General features: G+C 43.3%; 1 protein-coding gene across 1 annotated transcript in view; it reads right to left on the bottom strand.

Moving 5' to 3' along the window:
- The window catches only part of LOC128968333 (ovostatin-like), a 39,564-nt gene that overhangs the window by 5,741 nt on the left and 13,022 nt on the right, over positions 1-20,801 (bottom strand). The window contains exons 12-29 of the mRNA XM_054382751.1: positions 20,001-20,222; positions 19,417-19,474; positions 18,384-18,529; positions 18,020-18,169; positions 17,250-17,420; positions 16,555-16,697; positions 13,721-13,798; positions 12,807-13,035; positions 12,115-12,241; positions 10,433-10,554; positions 9,727-9,778; positions 9,352-9,435; positions 6,945-7,121; positions 5,908-5,989; positions 3,883-4,039; positions 2,755-2,829; positions 1,363-1,528; positions 564-784 (exon numbers count right to left, since the gene is read on the bottom strand). Of these exons, the coding sequence (XP_054238726.1) occupies positions 564-784; positions 1,363-1,528; positions 2,755-2,829; positions 3,883-4,039; positions 5,908-5,989; positions 6,945-7,121; positions 9,352-9,435; positions 9,727-9,778; positions 10,433-10,554; positions 12,115-12,241; positions 12,807-13,035; positions 13,721-13,798; positions 16,555-16,697; positions 17,250-17,420; positions 18,020-18,169; positions 18,384-18,529; positions 19,417-19,474; positions 20,001-20,222 (2,460 nt within the window). The remainder of the gene's footprint in view (positions 1-563; positions 785-1,362; positions 1,529-2,754; positions 2,830-3,882; positions 4,040-5,907; positions 5,990-6,944; positions 7,122-9,351; positions 9,436-9,726; positions 9,779-10,432; positions 10,555-12,114; positions 12,242-12,806; positions 13,036-13,720; positions 13,799-16,554; positions 16,698-17,249; positions 17,421-18,019; positions 18,170-18,383; positions 18,530-19,416; positions 19,475-20,000; positions 20,223-20,801) is intronic.

The following is a 20,801-nucleotide window of genomic DNA, read 5'->3' as shown; positions in this document are numbered from 1 at the left end:
TGCAAAATGATAAGAAGACAAGGTACTAGTTCTGGTGTCATAGATTTGAATTACAGAATCATAGAAGTCTTTTGGTTGGAAAAGACCTCTAAGATCATTGAGTCCATCCATACTCTGCCCAGTCTGGTGCTAAACCATATTCCTCATCACCACATCTCTGCAACTTTTGAACATCTCCAGGGGTGGGGATTCAACCCTCTCCTTGGGGAACATGTTCCAGTCTTGGAGAACCCATTCAGCAAAGAAGTTCCTTCTAATAGCCAACCTAAAACTCCCCTGGTGTAACTTGATGCTATTTCTTCTCATTCTACAACTTGATACAAGCTGGCTCCTACCTCCCTTCAGGGAGTTGTAGAGAGCCAGGTCTCCTCTCAGCCTTCTTTTCTCCAGACTAAACAATCTCAGTTCCTCTAGCTGCTCCTCATAGTTCCTTCAGCCACTCCTCATCAAATACTATTCAAATGAAAATGCAGTGAGGAAGATACGCCTCACTATCAAGACCCAGATTGCAAACTGGACTTCTCTCAGAAGCCTTCTTTTTTCACCACAGCCACAGCTGTTACCTGGCTAGAGGAGAAACCACCATATGGGTTCTGTTGTTTGACAAGCCAGTGCACAATGCGAGAAATGTAAGAGAAGTCTTCTGGAGTGAGCTTGGCTTTGTTGAGCAAAGACAAGAGAACATAGCTGGTCATTTCAATTTCAGCAGAAGGTGCACGGGAATAGAAAACAGGGACATGTTCTGCTGGTGGTTTATGCTCTCTCTGCCAATGAAGTGAAGCACCTGAAAACAGAAAAGTGACATGTTAAAAATCCAGGAAAATTACTCGCTGGTTACTTCGTTACAGCATTGTGCAGGAGACAGGCATAGAATTCCCTCTTAGCCATCAGTGTCCTGAACTGGAAAATTTTAGTTCCAGCATGGAAAAGAAGACAGCAAGGGAAATAATAAAAGCTGGTTGTATGAGTCAAAGAGGAGTTGAAGTGAAGGAAGAGTAGCAGAAGGGTACTAAGGCAGTCACAGCTTGGAGCGCAAGAAATCGCCAAGGGAATTTGGTATTTTCAGCATGTAGAAAAGGAGGCTGATGGGGAAACTAGGTAAAATCTTCCACTATCTTTGACTAAGACTTCCAGGAGTCTCTTCCTACCTATATTATTTCATAATTCTAAGAAAATCATGCCACAACTCAATTTTTTGCGAATTCAAAAGAGACAAATAGAGAAGTTCCTTGACACAAATCTAGTTGCACAAATGAGAAAAGAGTACCATGAATGAGAAAACTGTACCTCAGAATAGCTTACAGCCTATCACAGGCCATTTCAGCAGCTGTACTGCCTGGATCATCACCATCCTGTACTTACCATCTCTGGTAGCTGTCTTGTCCAGCTTCTCCAGGAAGAACTGGCATCTTTTCTCTTTGTCAGCTAATCCATAAGCATAGGCAAAGAGGGCCTGGTTGTACAGGTTGTTGATCCCCTTGCTAAATGCAGTCTCCAAACAGTTTATGCCACTCTGAACAACAGGATGCTAGTAACACAAAACATAGTAGGGTTGTCAGGTACTTGCTTTTGTGCTTCACCTTCTCTTTAAGCTGCCATCACTGACCCTACATGATAAAAACATACATGATCTGTGGTATGTTTAAGGATCTACAGTGCTGAAGATGCCCTTCCAGTGGTGCTGCCTCCTTTCTGTATTTATTTAGAGGCAGCATGGCCAGATTAACAGAGCACTGGTTCTTTTCTTCTCTTGGGAGATGACCTTATGCAGGTGAATCCTTCGTCTCTTGGTTGCTTTAGCTGTAAAATGTGGATAATTTTTACACAACTACGTATTTTGAGAAATCATGATGAAGAAGGCTCTTTCAGGTGGCTGTTACTACTTATTTGCTAGCTACAGCTATTGAGAGTTGTTCAGGCCCTTTTAGCCTTACAGACTATCTCTGTGAGTGCTAGCTACTTCAGCTCAAACATCATCAGCACACTACTAATAAATCCTATCTATGCAGTTTCACTTCCAGCTGTGGCACAAGGTTTGGGGGATTCTCATGAAGATATATGGAACTAAACTCATGTTGCTGAAGAACTATTTGATTCTGCACAATGTTTTTATCCTGCCAATCTCAGGTGTTTCGATGATGCCCTACAAGACAGTATCGGAGGGACCTGCATGCCCAGAACATATTTGTCTGAATGGGAACATGAGATGACAGGGAAGAATTCTTATCTATTATCCCATTTACAAAGAAAAAGGTCAGCAAAACCCCAGAGTCTAAAGGTTATGAAGGAAAAATATTACAGGGAACAGAACTTGGCTCTCTTTCCTCCATGCCTACTATCCAACCAGCAGCTCATCTTTCCTTTCCATTATTAACAATGATGTAGGAAAATGGAAATACAGCTTGGATCTAAATGCACAGAAAGAGTTTCTAGGACTGAAGATTAGGATAGCTTGGATGTTGGACTGGGCAAATTAAAAAACATTCCAAACTAGAGTCTGTACAGAGTGGGAAAATTCAGCTTGGATTCTTCAGGGATTTTTCAAATTAATTTGTAGAAACTGGACACATAACCAATTTGTAACACTCATCAAATACATAAGGCAGCTGCAGGATCCTGGAAACAGCTGACCCTGCTGTCCTACTATCAGTATTTAACACATCATTGAAGAATATGGACGTGAGGACTGACTTGTGCACTGTTTGACAAACGGCTGAATGAGGCTAATAGAGTATAACAGCACCAAAGACCTACCGCAGCAGAGTGCCCAGCTTCCAGCAGTGCTGCCACAACATAAGCTGTGAGCGAGTATTCACCTTCTTCTTCATCCTGAAAAAAGGAACAAGCAAGGAACAGGTCAATACATACGTCCTAGAAAGAAACAAAACATGAATTAAGTCATAGTTTAGATAACAGTTAGATTTGAGATCAGAAGTAATTTCCATCTCTTTGTGTGCACAGGAACAGGAAAGAGCAAGTTCACTTGGGATAAAGCCAAAATTATTTCAGGCATTTTCTTGTCTTTTGTATGTCTGTGATAAAGCAGATTATAGCCCATGGCTAAACATGTAATGCAGTGATGGAAAATAAAAACTGAGTCTTCTAATTCAGAAACTTCTCACAGAATCACACAGATTGGTAAGGGTTGGAAAGGATCTCTGAAGAGTATCCAGTCCAACCCTCCTGCTAATACATGTTCACTTAGAGCAGTTTTCACAGGAACATATCCAGGTGGGTTTTGGAAGTCTCCAGAGAGAAAGATAACTCTCTGGACCACCTGATCTGGCACCCTCAAAGTAAAGAAGCTTTTTCTTATGTTTAAGTGAAACCTCTTGTGTTCTAGTTTGTGCCCATTGCCCCTTGTCCTGTCACTGAGCAGCACTGAAGAGAGCCCAGCCCCATCAAGAGGGGGACACCTCCACCCTTTAAGTATTGATAAGCATTAATGAGATCCTTCCCCAGCCTCCTCCAGGATAAACAGCCCAGGTGTCTCAGCCTCAGCTTGTGAGGTAGAGGTTCTAGCCTCCTCATCATCTTTGAGGACCTCTGTTGGACTCTTCCCAGTAGTTCCTTTTTTTTTTTAATTGGGGAGCCTAAAACTGGACACAATAATCCAAGTGTGGCCTCAGCAGAGCAGAGCAGGGGGCAGGGGGAAATCTCCCTTGACGTACTGGCCATGGTCTTCTTAATGCACCCTTCTACTTGCTTCTGCCTCATCATCAATAGCAGACAGAAGATTCTTGCCCTGCTTGTATGTGAGAACATGAGAGAACAGGACCAGGAAGAGTAAGGATGTGGGAATAAGCTTGTGTCTGGCAGAAATTATCAAAATAAATCCCAATGCCAGGACTGGAAGTTTGGGACTACACTTGTCTCAGTTACCTTGAAAACATTGTTGAAATGCAACCCAGCATTTTCAAAGCAGCCATCTGACTTCTGCTTGCTTGCCAGCCAAATCAAAGTTTGAGACTGGACATCATCATCGATGTAAATGTATCGTCTGGCTTGTGCAAATGACTTGTACACAAAGGCAGTGAGCCTGTGGGGGAATCAGAAATCAGGTAAAGCATAAACGTGACCAAGAAGGATTACAAGCAACTGGATCTGGTTACAAAATGACATAAAATGAACTCCATGTCTGAATTAAATGAGTGGTAAGTCAGTTTTAAATACATAGTATTGCTAAAATACTGATATCAAAAATTTACCTGAGGTTTCTTGAATTCTGTGCCAAAAAACAATCTTTCAGGGCAGGGGTAAAACACAGATACAGCTTGATGATTGATGATCAGGGCTCACTATTGGGGCCAGTACTCTTTGATACCTCTATCAATGATCTGGATGAGGGGATTGAGGCACCCTCAGTAAATTTGCAGATGACGTTACACAGGGAGGGAGTGTTGGCTGGCTTAAAGGTAGAAAGGCTATACAAAGAGACCTGGACAGGTTGGATCAATGGGCTGACATTCAAAAGGGTCAAGAAGCAAGATCTGCACTTGGGTCACAACACCACCATGCAGCATTCCAGGCTTGTGAAACAGCAGGTGGAAATCTGTCCAGCAGAAAAAGACCTGGGGGTGTTGATTGACAGTCAGCTAAACATGAGCCAGAGTGTACCCAGGTGGCCAAGAAGGCAAAAAACATCCTGGCCTGTATCAGGAATAGCGTCACCAGCAGGACCAGGGAAGTGATTTTATCCCTGTACTTAGCACTGGTGAGACCACACTTTGAGTATGGGGCTCATATTTGGGGCACTCACTACAAGAAAGACACTGAAGTGCTGGAGTGTGCCCAGAGAAGGGCAGCAAAGCTGGTGAAGGCTCTGGAGAACAGGTCTTGTGAGGAAAGCCTGAGGGAACTGAGGGTGTTTAACCTGGAGGAAAGAAGGATGAGGGGAGATCTTCTGGCTTTCTACAACTCCCCAAAAGGAGGTTGGAGTGAGGTGTTGGACTCTTTTCCACAGTAACAAGTAATAGGACAAGAGGAAATGGTCTTAAGTTGCATCAGGGGAGGTTTAGATGGAATATTAGAAGAAACACCTTCACGGAAAGGGTTCTCGTATTTAAAAGCTGCAGCGATGTGGTGCTGAGGGACGCGGTTTAGCACCAGCCTTGGTAGAGTTAGATAATGGATGGACTCAGTGATCTTAAAGGTCTTTTCCAATGAAAACAATGCTATGATTCTATTCTATTCTATTCTATTCTATTCTATTCTATTCTATTCTATTCTATTCTATTCTATTCTATTCTATATTCTATTCTATTCTATTCTATTCTATTCTATTCTATTCTATTCCTATAATTTCTAGTCTTAATTAATAGAATTATGAAATAAGAAATATGGGTATGGACCTCTGCAACGTCTCCAGTCCAAGTGCCTGCTTAAATTAAGGCCAGCTTCAAAGCTCTGCCAGGTTGCCCAGTCTCTTATCCAATTATGTTCCAAAAATCTCCAGGGATAAGGTTATCCATGTTCTCTCTGGGCATCTGTCTCAGTGCTGTAGACTTTCCTTAGGGAAGATGTTTATTTCCTTCTATCCAATTGGAGTTTTCTCTGTTGCAGTTTGAGTAAGGTCAAACACTTGCCCTTACTTGGTGCACCCCTGTCTGAATCTGTCTTTCCTACAGTCCTGATGCAGGTAGGTGAAAGAATTGTCCAGGTTCCCTGTTAGCTTCCTCTCTATAGACTGAACTAACCTAGATCCTTTAGCCTCCCCTTTAGTGTGATGTACTCCAGCCCTCAATTATCTTATTCTTTTGTTGTTGTACTCTCTCCAGTCTATTAATCTCTACCAGAGGATGCAAATTAATTGAGCCGTATTCATTTAGTCTATCAAGATTAAGAATCACTTTGTACTCAGACAGTTTTCCAAAGCCTGAAGATTCTACACTAAGTGTCATCACTTACCATACACTCCCCTCCCTATCCCGTTTCCCAAAGGAGCTGTAGGATCCATCTCGGTGTTTGTATGATAGCTGTTTTTGGTACCCTGAAAACATAGTAAAGAAGACACATTTTCTAATCACAGAAAAGGGCTTGTTATGATGTTTATTCAACTGAAGCAGTAAGAATATGGATTTAATGTTAAATAACTTGTGACTGGTGAATCACAGAATCACAAACTAGTAAGGTTTGGAAAAGACCCCTGGAGATCATCTAGTCCAACCCCCCTGACAAAGCAGGTTCACCAAGAAAAAGTTGCACAGGAGCACAACCAGGCAGGTTCTGAGTGACCCCAGAGAAGGAAACTCCACAACCTCTCTGAACAGCCTGGCCCAGTGCTCCAGCAGCCTCAAAGTAGTTTTTTCCTTAAGTTCAAGTGAAGCTTCCTATGTTCTAGTTTGTGCCTGTTGCCCTTTGTCCTATCACTGGGCAACAATGAAAAGAGCTAAGCCCCATCCTCTTGATCTCTGCTGTTCAGATGTTGACAAGCATTGGTAAGATCCCTTGTCAGTCTACTCTTCTCCTGGCTAAAGATGCCCAGGTATCTCAGCCTTTCCTCATGAAGAGAGAGGTTCCAATCCCCCCATCAGCTTTGTGGCCCTCCCTTGAACTCTCTCTATCATTTCCCTGTCCCTCAAACTGGGAAGCCAGAACCGGACACAATACTCCAGGTGAGGCCTCAGCAGGACAGAGTAGAGGGGGAGAAGAACCTCCCTTGACCTCCTGGCCACACTCTTCTTAATGCACCCCAGAGTACTGGTGGCCTTCTTGCCCACGAGGGCACATTGCCAACTCATGGCAAACCTGTTGTCCACCAACCACTATGAATTCTAGCTGCTCTTGCTCCTGGAAGTACGATGTACTTTTTGAGGTACTGTAGTTGCCTGCTCCTATGCAGTAACCATGGTGCTAGAAATCAGAGATCAACATTCACCATGTAAAGGTTAGGACGTCAGTGCACACAATCACAATATTAAATGGAAGAATCTCAAACTTCTCACCTGTAGATAGATATCCAATACCCTTGACTCTAATCTCTTCAGTCAGAAGTCCAGTCTTATTCAGATAATCCAGGGCATAGATATTGGGTGTAAACAATGCCATGTTCTGTTCTCCACAGCCATAAGGCATATGGAGGAGGTTCTCCATGTTCCTCAGGGCTGTACCCAAAATGTCTCCTGAAGAATGAAAGACAGAAGAAGTCAGTTCCCTTAAAATATTCTTTTATTGCACAGCATTATACATTGCTTTGTATTATCTTATAATGAAGCTAAGGATAATGAGCAACATAGAGCAATGACAGTAACTAAAGGCACAGTCTAGAGAAAAGGCTGATATGTCCTATTTTTTTTTTAAATGCTGGACACCTGGGAGATACTGAGAATTTGAGAAAAATCTGAGCACAAATATTTTCTGGCATAGACTCTGATTGAAAAAGACCTTTAAGATCATCGAGTCCAACCATTAGCTAACTCTAACAAGGCTGGTGCTAAACCATTTCCCTCAGCACCACATTGCTGAAGCTTTTAAATACCTCCAGGGATGGGGATTCAGCTGCCTCCATGGGCAGCCTGTTTCAATCTGTGAGAACCCTTTAAGTGAAGAATTTTCTTCTAATAGTCAATCTAAGCCTTCCCTGGTGCATCTTGAGGCCACTTCCTCACACCCTATCAGTTATTCCTAAGGAGAAGAGACCAACCTGCACCTTGCTCCAACTTTCTTTCAGGGAGTTGTAGAGAGCAAGTTCTACCCTCAGCCTCCTTTTCTCCAGACTAAAGAACTCCAGCTTCCTCAGCCTCTCCTCACAAGACCTGTTCACCAGATCCTTCACCAGCTTGGCTGCCCTTGTCTGGATTCCCTTCAGCACCTCAAAGTTTTTCCTGTAGTGAGTGGCCCCAAAGCCAAACTCAGGACCAAAGGTGCAGCCTCACCAGTGCTGAGAACAGGGGCAGAGTTCTGTACTGAACATGCATTCTGAGAAACAGCTATGAACCTTCTAAAAGGGTTGGATTTTCCTGCCCTTTACAACCTACTTCCCCTTTTCTGTGTACATGTGAGAATGTTGTGTGGGGTATGATACTGATAAGCTACAGATGCTGGGTTACGCAGAATCAGCACACCTCACACTGACTCAAACATGTGAAACAACTGTGCTGAGAAATCAGAGTTCAGAACATCCAAAATTTTTCACCAAAGAGAACTGTCAGTCTTAATAATAGCATCAAGATTAGTAAATCTGAAAGGTTTATTCTATGGGAACGTATTCACTGGCAAATGCCTTTCATTGTGTAAAAGCCAATTATATGAAATCCAACAAGGCCAGCTCCTGCACATGGGTCACAACAACCCCATCGACTCTCCAGGCTTGGGTCAAAGCGGTTAGACAGCTGCCCAGCAGAAAAAGACCTGGGGATGTTGATCCACAGCTAGTTGAACATGAGCCAGCATGTGCCCAGGGGTCCAAGAAGACCACCAGCATCCCAAACTGTATCAGGAGTAGTATGGTCAGCAGGACTAGGAAGTGATTATCCCCCTGGACTCAGCAATGGTGAGGTCACACCTTGCATCCTGGGTTCTGTTTTGGGCCCTTCACCACAAGAAGGGCATGGAGGTGCTAGAGCATGTCCAAAGAATGGCAACAAATCTGGTGAAGGGTCTAGAGAACCAGCCTTGTGAGGGGTAGCTGAGGGAATTTGGGTTATTTAGCCTGGAGAAAAGGATGAGGGGAGAGCATCTTGAACTCTACAACACTAGAAAGGAGTATCTAGAGTGGTGGAGATCAGTCTGTTCAACAAGTAACAAGAGGAAATGGCCTCAAGTTATGTCAAGGAAAGTTTAGATTGCATATTAGGATTATAAGGTACTGGAACAGGCTGCCCAGGACAGTGGTGACAACCTTGTCCCTGGAGGTTTTTAAGAGTTGTGTAGACATAGCACTTAGTGATATTGTTTAGTATAGGACTTGACAGGGTCAAGCTAATGGTTGGACTTGATGATCTTTTCCAATCTATGCAATTCTGTGATTCTGTGATTTGAAGTTATGCGTTTAGCAAAGTTTTGAAGCATTTTTTTCAATAAAGCAAATTATTTCTCTTCAAAGAACTCTGTTTTGTATTACTTTTTTTGGCTGGATTAACAGTTTTACTACACAGAACAGGACATGTTAAAAGAGTATATTCTGAAATGCAATATAAATTGAAATAATTTGACAATTTTGTCCTCTTGATATGAGAGAATTCTGTGTAACTTTTTCCTTCATTTTGCAAAGTAGGAAATATTTCCTCTAAAATCAAGATTCATTATTTCCTCAGTTTTACATTAGCTTTGCACATGTATTCATGGTGGAACTTGGTGAGGTGCAAGAGAATTGCCATTTATGTTTGGTTTTAGTCAAAGCATTACACTTACCAATGACAGAAAAATAAGCTCTGGCTGATCCCTGCACTATGTTTCTTGGTAGGCTGAGAGACACTGGTTCATAAATTGTTGTACCTGATGAGAAAATGTAACAACAAAAACTGTTAAAGAAATCTTTTTCTACTTCTTCCAGAATTCTTTGCTTTTTCATTGAAGTGACTATTAAAATTTGCAGTCTGGGAAAAGAAAACGCTGCAGAGACTTGCCCAGTGACTCAAAAGTACTTATGAAAATTCAAGCCCAGCACCTTGACCCTGAGACCTTCTTTCCTCCTCTTGAAGAGTCTCTGGTTTTGTAGGACAAAATCTACAAAATAGTGAAGCAGTTCCCCTGATTCCCTGTATTGAATGAATGAACTTGTCTTACCTTTCGTGCAGATGAGGGAGCTCTGAGTCAATTCCTTTTTAATACCTTCAGGCTGTTCAGTTGCAGAGAAGTGGTCAGGAAGAGGAAGAAAAATGTAGAACATCACCATAAAGCCATGACAATTTAGCAGTATAAAACAATATGTGGATGTGTCTATCCCAACAGTGCACCCCTTGTACTCAGTCCTACCCATCTCCACAAGAATATCTCTCAGTTCATGGCTCACCCTCTTTTACCCAACACCCAGTCCAGAGCACCTGCCTTGTTAGCAAGTAGTTCTAAAATGGATATCTCCAGTCTCTGAGAAGGACTTTGTCCAGCTAATCCAGTGTGACTGCTGCTTTATAATGCTAAAGATAAATCCTTTTCATTTTAAATCTGTCCTCCACCCCCTTCCCCAGTATTAGAGTCACAGGCTAAAGCCATTTATAGGTAAAGTATGGAATCTCCTCCCTTCTTGCTACATCTCTACTGGCATCCATGGGGTGTCTGGGCTCATGGTCTCAGGAAGAAGACAGTGGCAGGAGGACAGTGGATGAGATTGATTGTTGTGATTTACACTCGTTTTCACATGGAGAATCTTAGTATGGACAGCTCCATCTGTCATCAGCCTTTCCTCCTCACACTAGCTAACTGCTTCTGACCCACAGCTACAGGAACCGCAGTTTCCACAAAGCAGAAAGCAAATGCAGATTTTCTACCATACCTCAACAATCAGGGTTTGAATCAGGGTGTCCCTATGAACAGCTTCCTCTTCTGAGGATGTGCCATTTCCAGTCTCTCTGGTATTCAGTTTGGCTTCGGCAGTGATTGTGAATTTCACCTCACCTAGAAAGCCACACAACAGCCCAAGTAAAGAGTCACCTTCAATGTCAAGAGTTACCATTGGTTTTCACCAGGTCTTCTAGGCTGAGAAATGCATCCTTTCCAAAGGCAGTTCAGTAGAACCAAATTTTCTGAAGATTCCATATCTGTCTGCTAGTGGAAAGGGTGGTTGCCTGGGACCCTAGCATGAGCAACAAGATAGGGGTGATCCTGTCCAAAAAAATGACAGTACTCCTAGCTTCCACCTCTTCTTAGCATTGTGCTGATTTTCCTCTGGCCTAGGGCAGCATTACAATAATTATAGCTCTGCTGACACTTTCTTCAGATTAACTTTGTTAACTGGAGGCGGGGTGAACACTTTGCTAGGTAAAAAAATTGGCTAAATGGCCAGGCCCAAAGAGAGGTGGTGAATGGAGTTAAACCCACTTGGCAGCTGGCCATTGTTCCCCAGGGCTCAGTATTTGTGGCCAGTTCTCTAATATCTTTATCAATGATCTGGACAAAGGGACTGAGGCACCCTCAGTAAGTTTGCAGAAGGGAAGGTACCCTCTACTTGAGGGTAGGAAGGCTCTACAGAGGAACCTGGATAGGCTGGATTGATGGGCCAAAGCCAACTATATGAGATGCAACAAGACCAAGTGCTGGATCCTGAAGTCACAGCAACCCCATACAATGCTGCAGGAAGTGTCTGGAAATCTGCCCAGCAGAGAAAGTCCTGGCAGTGTTGATTGACAGCCAGCTGAACATGAGCCAGCATGTGCCCAGGTTGCCAAGAAGCCAAGAGCCTCTTGGACTGCATCAGGAATAGTGTGACATTTCAGACCATGGAAGAGATGGTCCACCTGTACTCAGCACTGGTGAAGACACACCTTGAGTCCTGGGTTCCATTTTGGGCCCCTGACTGCAAGGACATAGAGGTGCTGGAGTGGGTTCAGAAAAGGGTCCAGAGAAGGGCAACAAAGCTGGTGCAGGGTCTGGGAACAGGTCTCATGAGGAGCAGCAGAGGGAACTGGGGTTGTTTAGTTTGGAGAAAAGGAAGCTGAGGAGAGACCTTCTGACTCTATACATCTCCCTGAAAAGAGGTTATAGCCAGGTGGGTGTCAATGTCTTCTCCACAGTAACAAGTGACAGGATGAGAAGAATTCAACCAGCTCCCGGGGGAGCCTGTTCCAGTGTTTAAATGTGAATGAACACAACTGTAAAACGGAGGAGGAGCGATGTCCTCTTTGCCTGTTGAGAATCAAGTCCAAAATTACTTGCTAACATTCTTCTTACTGAATAGAGTTGGTTAGGTGCAAAACTGTCAGCTAAGAGATTATAGACATGTGAAATTCTGCCAGTATTTCATGCATAATGTGGCAAGTGAAAAGTTCTTCCTAAAATGGACAGGAAATGGACTACCAAAAATCAGAAGAGATAAAACACCAGAATGATTCACTGCTCATGCAGTGCATCTAAGGGAGATTTAGGAGAGGTTTAATACTACATTTGTAGAGCAAGTAATGGACCTGCCCATAATTGCCTGAATAGGGATTGAACAAGATGATGAAAAGACAAATTTACCAAGTTTGTGGGGGCTAACAGCCCACATATAGGTTTTTCTTTCATTGGCACACAGTCTTGCCATGTTGCCCTCTGGTGAAAAGATTTCTGCCTTGTAGTCACTTGATGTTGCCAGTACAGCAGTGATCTGAGGCAAAGAAAAGAACAAGATTGCAAATGAAATAATTTGGCCCTAGAGTTAGGCTGCATAGCAAGGGAGACTTGATGGAGAAGCTGTTTGTCATCTGATTCTATGGGCTGGTACCAGGACAGAAGGATGAGGCATTTCCTTGAGGAAGTGGCAAATCTGTCTCTTTTCTGCTCACTCTTAGTGGTTGTTTTTGACAGAAGCACACCAAGGTGTCTGTACTCCTTAGTCAAATCTTGTAAGTTACTGCCACACACAACATACTTACTATGCTTAGTGATTTGGACATCACAATACCCACACCCTCTGCTCAAGTTCCTCTTTCAGGAGCAAAACCAACTAAATTTCATAGTGATAAAGAGAAAGTCTTTATCTTCCATGGACCAGCCACTGTGATCATCAGACACATTTTCCAAATGTTATGACACAGGGATGTGTCAAGGGAGAAAGGGTGAGAAAGAAATGTGTCAGACTAAAGTGTTAGTTAAACACATTTCTAGTGCACTGTGGAGGAGAATGTTGGAATTTCTGTGAAGCAGACAAGTAAAAAGGAGCTTGATAATACCTGAATGCATTTGTTGAGGTAGTTGAAGACATTGGCTATTAAATTAAATTTTTCCCCTCGAATGACAGAGTATGGCAAGGTGAGATCCACAAAGAATGGTTGGAATGCTGTCAGTGAAACCGGTGCGGAGATGCCAAACCCAGTATCATCCTGCACACAGAAAGCACTGGCTTTCCATTCTGTGATGGTGTCAGGAATGGTGTAGAAGACATTTACCCTCCCCTTGGAACTGAGGAAAAGAAGGAAAACAATGAGAAATTATTGTTGGCATTTTCAAGCTCTCTACTTGAGTTAATTCTTCTGTTTTCATCTCACCTTACGCAAGATACCTCTCCACATTTTAAAAACATTAAAAAGCTGGAAGTAAAGATAAAGGTGCTGATGAACTATATGCTCAAAAGCACTTGGAAGAATGCTCAGCTTCATTATTTTAGAAATACCAATTCTTTAAATACTCTAATGCCCAAATGTACAGATTAGAACAAATAAATTTGGATTAATGTTCTAGAACAGCCCCTGGCTGCATAGTTAAGGTGAAGACATTCTCATTACAGATGCTATTATAGCCTTGAAAGAAAAACTAAATAACCTGAGTTTTTGGCTGCGGAATTAAAAATTTGATGAAAAGTAACGAATATTGCTCCTACTCTCTCTTAAACAAGTGCTTTTGCTCTACTCTTAGCCTCTGTTTTTTTTCTCCTCATCAGAAGGATGAGGCAAAACACAGAAGAGATGTCATTCACAGTTCAAGTAGGTTTGAGACTGAATACAAGGTTGGGAACTCAGCTGGGAAAAGGATACAGGAATCTACAAAGAAGACATGTTCTGTGGCTTCTTCTCAGAATTAATTTCAGCAACATGTATCAACTCAAAAATTCACAAAAAAGGTGAGAAGTGAAGATAAAAATACTCACTCAGTATGAACAAGATCCCAAATCCAGGTCTCAGGGAAGAATTTACGAACGATGCTAATGCCACTCCCACCAATAAGCCTTGTGCCATCTAGAAGATTGTGTATGGTTAAGGATAATATTAGAGGCCAGGCTAGGAGAATCTGAACTGCTGTCAGACACACTCAACAGCATATATGGAAAACAACGATACCATAGGAGCATTTTTCCATTATTTTTTCCCATTAAAAAAAAGAAAGACAATTCTAACATATAGGGTATAGGAAAAAAACAATCATAGAATCAAAGAATCATAGAATCAGTCAGGGTTGGAAGGGACCACAAGGATCATCTAGTTCCAACCCCCCTGCCATGGGCAGGGACACCTCACACTAGATCAGGCTGGCCAGAGCCTCATCCAGCCTGGCCTTAAACACCTCCAGGGATGGGTTCTCAACCACCTCCCTGGGCAACCCATTCCAGGGTCTCGATATCTTATCTATTCTCTTTTCACATGAGAAAAGACTAGAAAATCTAGCTACTTCACAAGACATTTCATTTCATACTGAAAGGCATGCTCCCTGTTCTCTGCCACCAGCTCTCTTTGATTTGCAAATGGGCAACAGCAGCCAGTGTTGTCAGCAGAGTTCATAATGCTTTACAAAGCTCCCTGAAAATTTGATTATTTTTATCCTGTTCAGTAGTGTGACAGGAATTTGATCAGAAGTACCCAGCTGCCTGGTAAGAGAAGGCTGAAGCTATGAAACACAAGAGTCTGCAAGTTCTTTGTTCTATAAACTAAGTAGGACTAGGAATGTGTTGATTAGCTCGCTGACTGCAAATGCCCTCTAAACACCTCACAGAGGACAAATGGACCTGGAGGAAGACGAAGAGGAGGAAAGCAGCTGCGGGACGGGGGGCGTCATGGCCCTCAAGCCAGCTGCATGCGCAAGCAATAGTGGATGTAGGTTATGTAACACAGCTGTGTAATGGAAAGGGACTTTGCCCTCCCAAGCCCAGCCTCCTGAGACGTCTTGGCCTAACATCACGGGACACTGGCCCCATTTAAGCCGGACACCGCTAATGGCAGGCGGGTTTTGCAGATCTACCAGTCCTCCCTCGAGCAGCATGGATGCCTGCTGGGATTGGGGGCACTGACTGGCCCCCACTGTTTTGAAATCTCCAGATTCATGGTTACATGTGTGTAGCTCTTTGTTTTGTGCCTAGGTTTCTGTTTGTGCCTCTCAGAGCCATGGGTAAAGTGGGTCTAGCCTTCTGTTTGTGCCCTGCTTTCAGTTTTGCTACGCTGTTACATAACCTTCTCTGCCTTTTAAGAAAAGCATGCTGTACCCTCAGGGCACCTGGGGTAAGCTGTGCTAATTCCTGAACCAAAGAACTCACTAAAACAAGTAGTTAAAACCGGAGCTAAATATCCAGTCCATTGGAAAACAACTTTTGTTCATTCAATCAAACTGCAGGACTGATATTAGGAACCAAGCTCTTCTTTCCAGTTTTGCCATGGACTTATTTGTGATGTCCAAAAACTCATTCAGCATGGTGGTACCTTGCATTTCCTAGCTTTTTCTTATTTTGCTGGTCTTAGAATCAAAGAATCACAGAATACTTGAAAAAAATATAGATTGGGATGGACCTCTAGAGTCTTCTAGTCCAATTTCATTAAAGTAGGAGTAACTTCAAAGTCAGATCATGTCCAGATCAGTTTTGAAAACTTGCATCAATGGATATTCCAAAATGTGCTGGAGAACTTCTAGTGTAGCTTAACTGTCATGGGGAAGCACTTTTTCCTCATGTTGCATAGCAGTTTTCTTTGTGGGAAACTGTGACTGCACCATTTGCTCTTTTGCTGAGCAGTCTGGTTTGGAGAAAGATAATCTTGCTGATCTATAAAGGCTTTGGAGATCATGTGCTAAGCATGTTAAGTGCTGTGTGAATTCTTGACATTGGGAATTGCCATTATTTTTCTGCATTGATGTTTCCCTTTAAATGTGATTGAATTGTGATTTGATCAAAGGTTCTGACCTAAAAAACCCTAAAAAGATAATGTACCTAAGTGAGAGAGAATTTGGGCTTAGTTCTAGAAGACAACAGGTTGACCATGAGCCACCAATGTGCCTTTGTGGCCAAGAAGGCCAATGGTATCCTGGGATGCATTGAGAAGAGTGTGGCCAGCAGGCTAAGGGAGGTTGAGCTCTCCCTCTGTTGGGGCATCATCTGGCGTACTGTGTCCAGTTCTGGGGTCTCCAGCTGGGAGGGACAGGGAACTGCCTGAGACAGCACAGCAAAGGGCTACAAAGATGCTGAGGGGAATAGAACATCTCTCTTACGAAGAAGGGCTGAGGGACTTGGGGCTATTTAGCCTAGAGAAGAGAATGCTGAGGAGGAATCTTACCAGTGCTTATGAATACTTATAGGATGTGTGTTGGGGGGATGGGGCCAGTCAGTGGTGCCCAGTGACAGGACTAGAGGGCACAAACTTGAACATAGGAAGATCCATCTAAACATGAGGTAGAACTTCTTTACTTTGAGGGTGGCAGAGCACTTGGAACAGGCTGCCTGGAGACATGGTGGAGTCTCTGCAGACTTTCAAAACCCACCTGGACATTGTCCTGTGCAACCTACTCTAGGTGTACCTGCTCTAGCAGCAGGGGCTGGATTAGATGATGTCCAGAGGTGCTTTCCAACCCCTATCATTCTATGATTCTGTGATTCTATGATTCTAAGGCAAACCGGGACAGAGAGACCTGTTCACCCCAAAAATGTTCAGTGTGCTGGCTGTTATTTTATACAGGTAAGAGTAAGAAGACCAGGTAGACTGCAACTGGAGATACAGTATGAACCTTCTTTTACCTGTGTTAGGGGCATTCTCAAGGGCAAAACCATGGTGCAAATATCTGGGGTAATCTTCCTCATCCGATTCTTTTTCATTGCACAGAACTGGCTTCCGTAGCACAGAGTTAGTGAAAACCTTCAGGCCCATATCCTGAATGTGAAAGAATCGATCATGTAAGTTGCTATGGGTGCATGCCATTTCACACCATACCACGTGTTAACTCCCATCTCCCTCCTCTCATTCCATCCTTTCAACCCTGAACTCACAAATTTGCCTCTCCAACCTCCATGTCTTATGGAACAGTGACACCTAGTGGTCTGTGAAGTCCATATGTATGCACGGTCTTAGGCCGTGGGGCCAATGGGGAGCGGAGGCAAGTGTATCAGAAACCAAGTAGTCTGCATCACAGGCTCAGATCTTCAATAAGAATGCCTGGGGTCATGAGCCGAGGCCATGACCCTGCTTAGGGACCATCTACTGAAGCATGAGCAGGATACAAGTGAATATATCTAGTAGTGATTTTCAGTCTTCCTGAGTAAGAGGTGGTTGCGGTAAGAAGGCAGAAACTGCATGATCAGAGAGTTTAGGCAGTTCGAGGCATCAGCTGCCTTTTCTTTGCAGTAATATCCACCACCTGAGACAGCTGAATGTGTGAATCATTCTGAAAAACCTCCCACTTCAAGAAACACACAGAGCACATACCCTGAAAATCCTGTAGACATCACCATCACGACTGACATTCACAGGTTCATAATACAAGCCATCAAAAAAGGTGGATTTGATTGGGGTACACTTCTCTGGCTTGTCATCTTCAAGGTTGAGCCCATTGTAGTAATAGCCATATAAGTCGTTCACACCTAGTTGGTAATATACCTGGGAGGTGAGAATGACTAAGGTAAACAAAAAGAAGGTCCCAGGCAGGTGCAAAATCACTTCTTCAAAGCTTGTGATGGCCCCTGAGCAATCCTGTAGACTGTGAAGAGTTTGTCTAGTGATGCTTCTTAGAGATAAAGAAGTAATTTGGCTAGTGATACACAAGGACTGGACTCTACCCTCCTCCTTCTGAACAGTCGTGGCTTTGTGGGGTAAACTTGAGTGAAATGCATGAGTTATGCAAGGAGGAAGTACTAACAAGGTACTAGCTGACATCTACAGCTTTTGTTCTGGACTCAAGGCCTATCTGAATGCTAAAATGCAATTTTGACATAATCATTCCCCAGGAGACAATGATGCTTTAAAGGATTGACATCAGGCATTTTCTTGGGATATGTCTTACACTGCTGTGCCTTCCAAAAGTAAATACAGCACTATTGATTTCTGTCTTTGAAGTGTACAGCTGCCATAGACCTTTCTTTAACCATTGAGATGTCTTTGTCAAGGGAAAAGTAAAAACAGAGCCAGCAGCAGAAAGATCACACATCCTTCTTGATGCTCCTAGCCCAAAAGAACACAGGACCAGGGATATGGCTTACGTTCTCAGCAGATAACTCTTGTGCAGGCTGAAGGAGGAAGACGCTCTGATCTACAGCTCGCAGGGCACAGTAGGAATTGGCAGCAGCTTCAAGGTGGAGACCAATGTTAGAACCTGGGAGACCCTGCTCCTCAGAGAATTCAAGATGGACCTAGAAATTAAAAAATCCAAGACACAGATTAGGAGCATCATCTCGGCACATAGATCTAAATCTGACTTCTCAGCAGCACTCGCTCTGTTCTTTGTTCTTTCCACTCCTAAAGACCATCCCAAGTGCAGCATTCTTGCTGAAGCCATTCTTTAACTGCTCTCTCAGCAAAAAAGCCATCTGATGTAGCCCTTGATAAGAACACAAAGCTTTTCACCTTGTTTGTGAAGCATACTTCGCTGCGTATCCAAGAGCTGTCAGCCACTATCTCCCCATGAGGATGCACTGTGTAAAGCAACAGTCTGGCGCTGGGGGCAAGCTTCTCAGTGATAGTCACTGTGATTGCAAATGTACCTCTGGAAGCTGTGGAAGGAATGTGGAACAAAGGAAGAGGAACCAACAAAAGAGATCAGACAAACCTCCGCTTTGGTTGAAGGACTACATATTTGTCCATAACCTCCCAGCACCCTTAAAAAACAAGGAAGTTGGATAATAGAAGATTAATTTCTCTGTGCATGAGGAACAGCTTCCATCAGCAAGACAACAGATAGAAACTGGAGCAGTGTGCTTTTCAGAGAGGGGGTCTGAGCTGAGTATAAATTGGGCAGGGAAACGTACGCATGATTGCTTTGAGAAGAGCCCAGCGTTGCCTTTGAATCTCCTACACCAGAGGAAATGCCACAGTCTCCAGAGCTCTCTTAACACTAAGAAAGATGAAGTTCTTGTCTACATGGGTCACAACTTCTAGAGCAGGGGCTGGAAATTAAGTTTAAGAGCAAAGATGGCAAATACTAAACAATCCCTATATGTGGAGCAAGGCTTATTTAAGCCACCTGCTGAAAACTAGAAATAGACCAGACTTCCAAAAGTGCAATTCCAAACTGAATACCCCTGTCAGGTGGGACATTTATTATTTCACACTTTAAGAAGTTTTAGTTTTATTGGTGAAAGCAACTATTTAATGTTCAATACTCCTTGGTGAGAAATGTAAACCAGAAGGAAGTTATATTCCTTGTGTTGGTCACAATGAAGTTTTTATCTTTCAACTAACAAGATAAATTTAAATATGATACAGGGGACTGGCTGGATGCTGGAGGATACTGTGAGTGGTGACAAGTCATGGCATTTAAGAACTAGTACCTGAACCACCTGCAGCTCTCTGCTTTCATCCTTTCTTACGAAACTTACTAATGACCTGGATCTCAAAATAATGCACCAAAGTATCAGCAGTAATGTGGTCTAGAACTCACCACCAGAGATGCTGATTTGCTTCTGGCCGCTGAGGACAATTTTTCCTTTTGTCATCACCTGGGCATAGGAAAAACTCAGGATGAACAGGATGCATATCACCTTCTCATTTCTCCTATGAAATCATTAATTTTGAGTACTGTTCTGATAGGATTTAGAGAATCAGATGCTGGTACAGGTTGGAACGGACTTCCAGAGTTCACCTAGTCCAACCCTCTTGTTAGAGCAGGTTCACCTAGAGCTGGTTACACAGGAACATGCCCAAGAGGGTTTTGAAATTCTCCAGAGAAGGAAACTCTACAACATCTCTGGCCAGCCTGCTCCAGTGCTCTGCCACCCTCAAAGCAAAGAAGTTTTTCCTCATGTTTGAGTGAAACCCTGTGTGTTCTAGTTTGTGCCATTACACCATGTCCTATCATTGGGCACCACTGAAAAGAGCCGGGTCCATCCTCATGACCTCCATCCTCTAGATATTTATATGCATTTCAAGATCATCAACTCTAGCTGTGATCTGTGAATGCTGGTCTGGAGATTTCTGCCTGGTTGGTGTTCAAGATAAGTCAAGGGGAGTCAAGGTAACACTTACCACATAGTAGAAGTCTGTGTGCGTGGCATTCCTGTAGCCCTGTAGGACATAGTGTATGTTGATTGTTTGCTGCTGGCCACAGCTGAGCTTCTCCCTTGTTGGGTCAATTTTCACAAAGCTGTTGGTCCGTGAGTAGAAACGCCTGACCAAAAATAAGGTTTGGGGCTCATCATTGTTCTGCCAGATAAAGAAATCTCCACACTCTTCTGGTGCCTGCCTGACCTATGAAACAAGAGAGTCATGAATGGGGAATTAAAGTAGGGAATTAAAAAACAGCAGGCAGGTAGGAGGTAAAGGCATCTTCCCTCTAAAATATTCCTGTTGGGAAAATGATTTTGTGGGGCTGTGTAAGCTAAGAACAAGAGCTGGTGTGAAAAATTTGTGCTTTGCCGGTCCAGAGCAAGGTGTCTTCTGGACACCACGGCACATTGCAGTAGGGAGGTTATTTAAGTTTCTTGCAGGCTTGGAACAACTTGTACAGCTGCTAGGACGCATGGTGAGTTAGAATGTCATTGTTCTCCAACAGCCTTCTTTTTCTCAGCTCTTCCCATGAAAATGACATGACAACATGAGAAGACCATGCAATGGCAACAGGCATGAGACTGTACCAACAGAAACATAGGGAAGCAAGCAGCAGCAAGGAAAGAGGCTGGCATGCATGCAGGCTGAGGGGGGAAGGCAGGTCAGTCTGTGAGAATGGTCACAGAGTCACAGAACTGTTTTGATTGGAAAAGACCTCAAAGACCAAGTGAAATCATTGACCATGGACATTAAACCATGTCTCAAAGTGCCATGACTACA

This window comes from Indicator indicator, chromosome 1 (assembly GCF_027791375.1).
Source record: "Indicator indicator isolate 239-I01 chromosome 1, UM_Iind_1.1, whole genome shotgun sequence".
NCBI lineage: Eukaryota > Metazoa > Chordata > Aves > Piciformes > Indicatoridae > Indicator > Indicator indicator.
The sequence above is the reverse complement of the archived record's forward strand: the minus strand, read 5'-3'. Positions and strand labels throughout refer to the sequence as shown.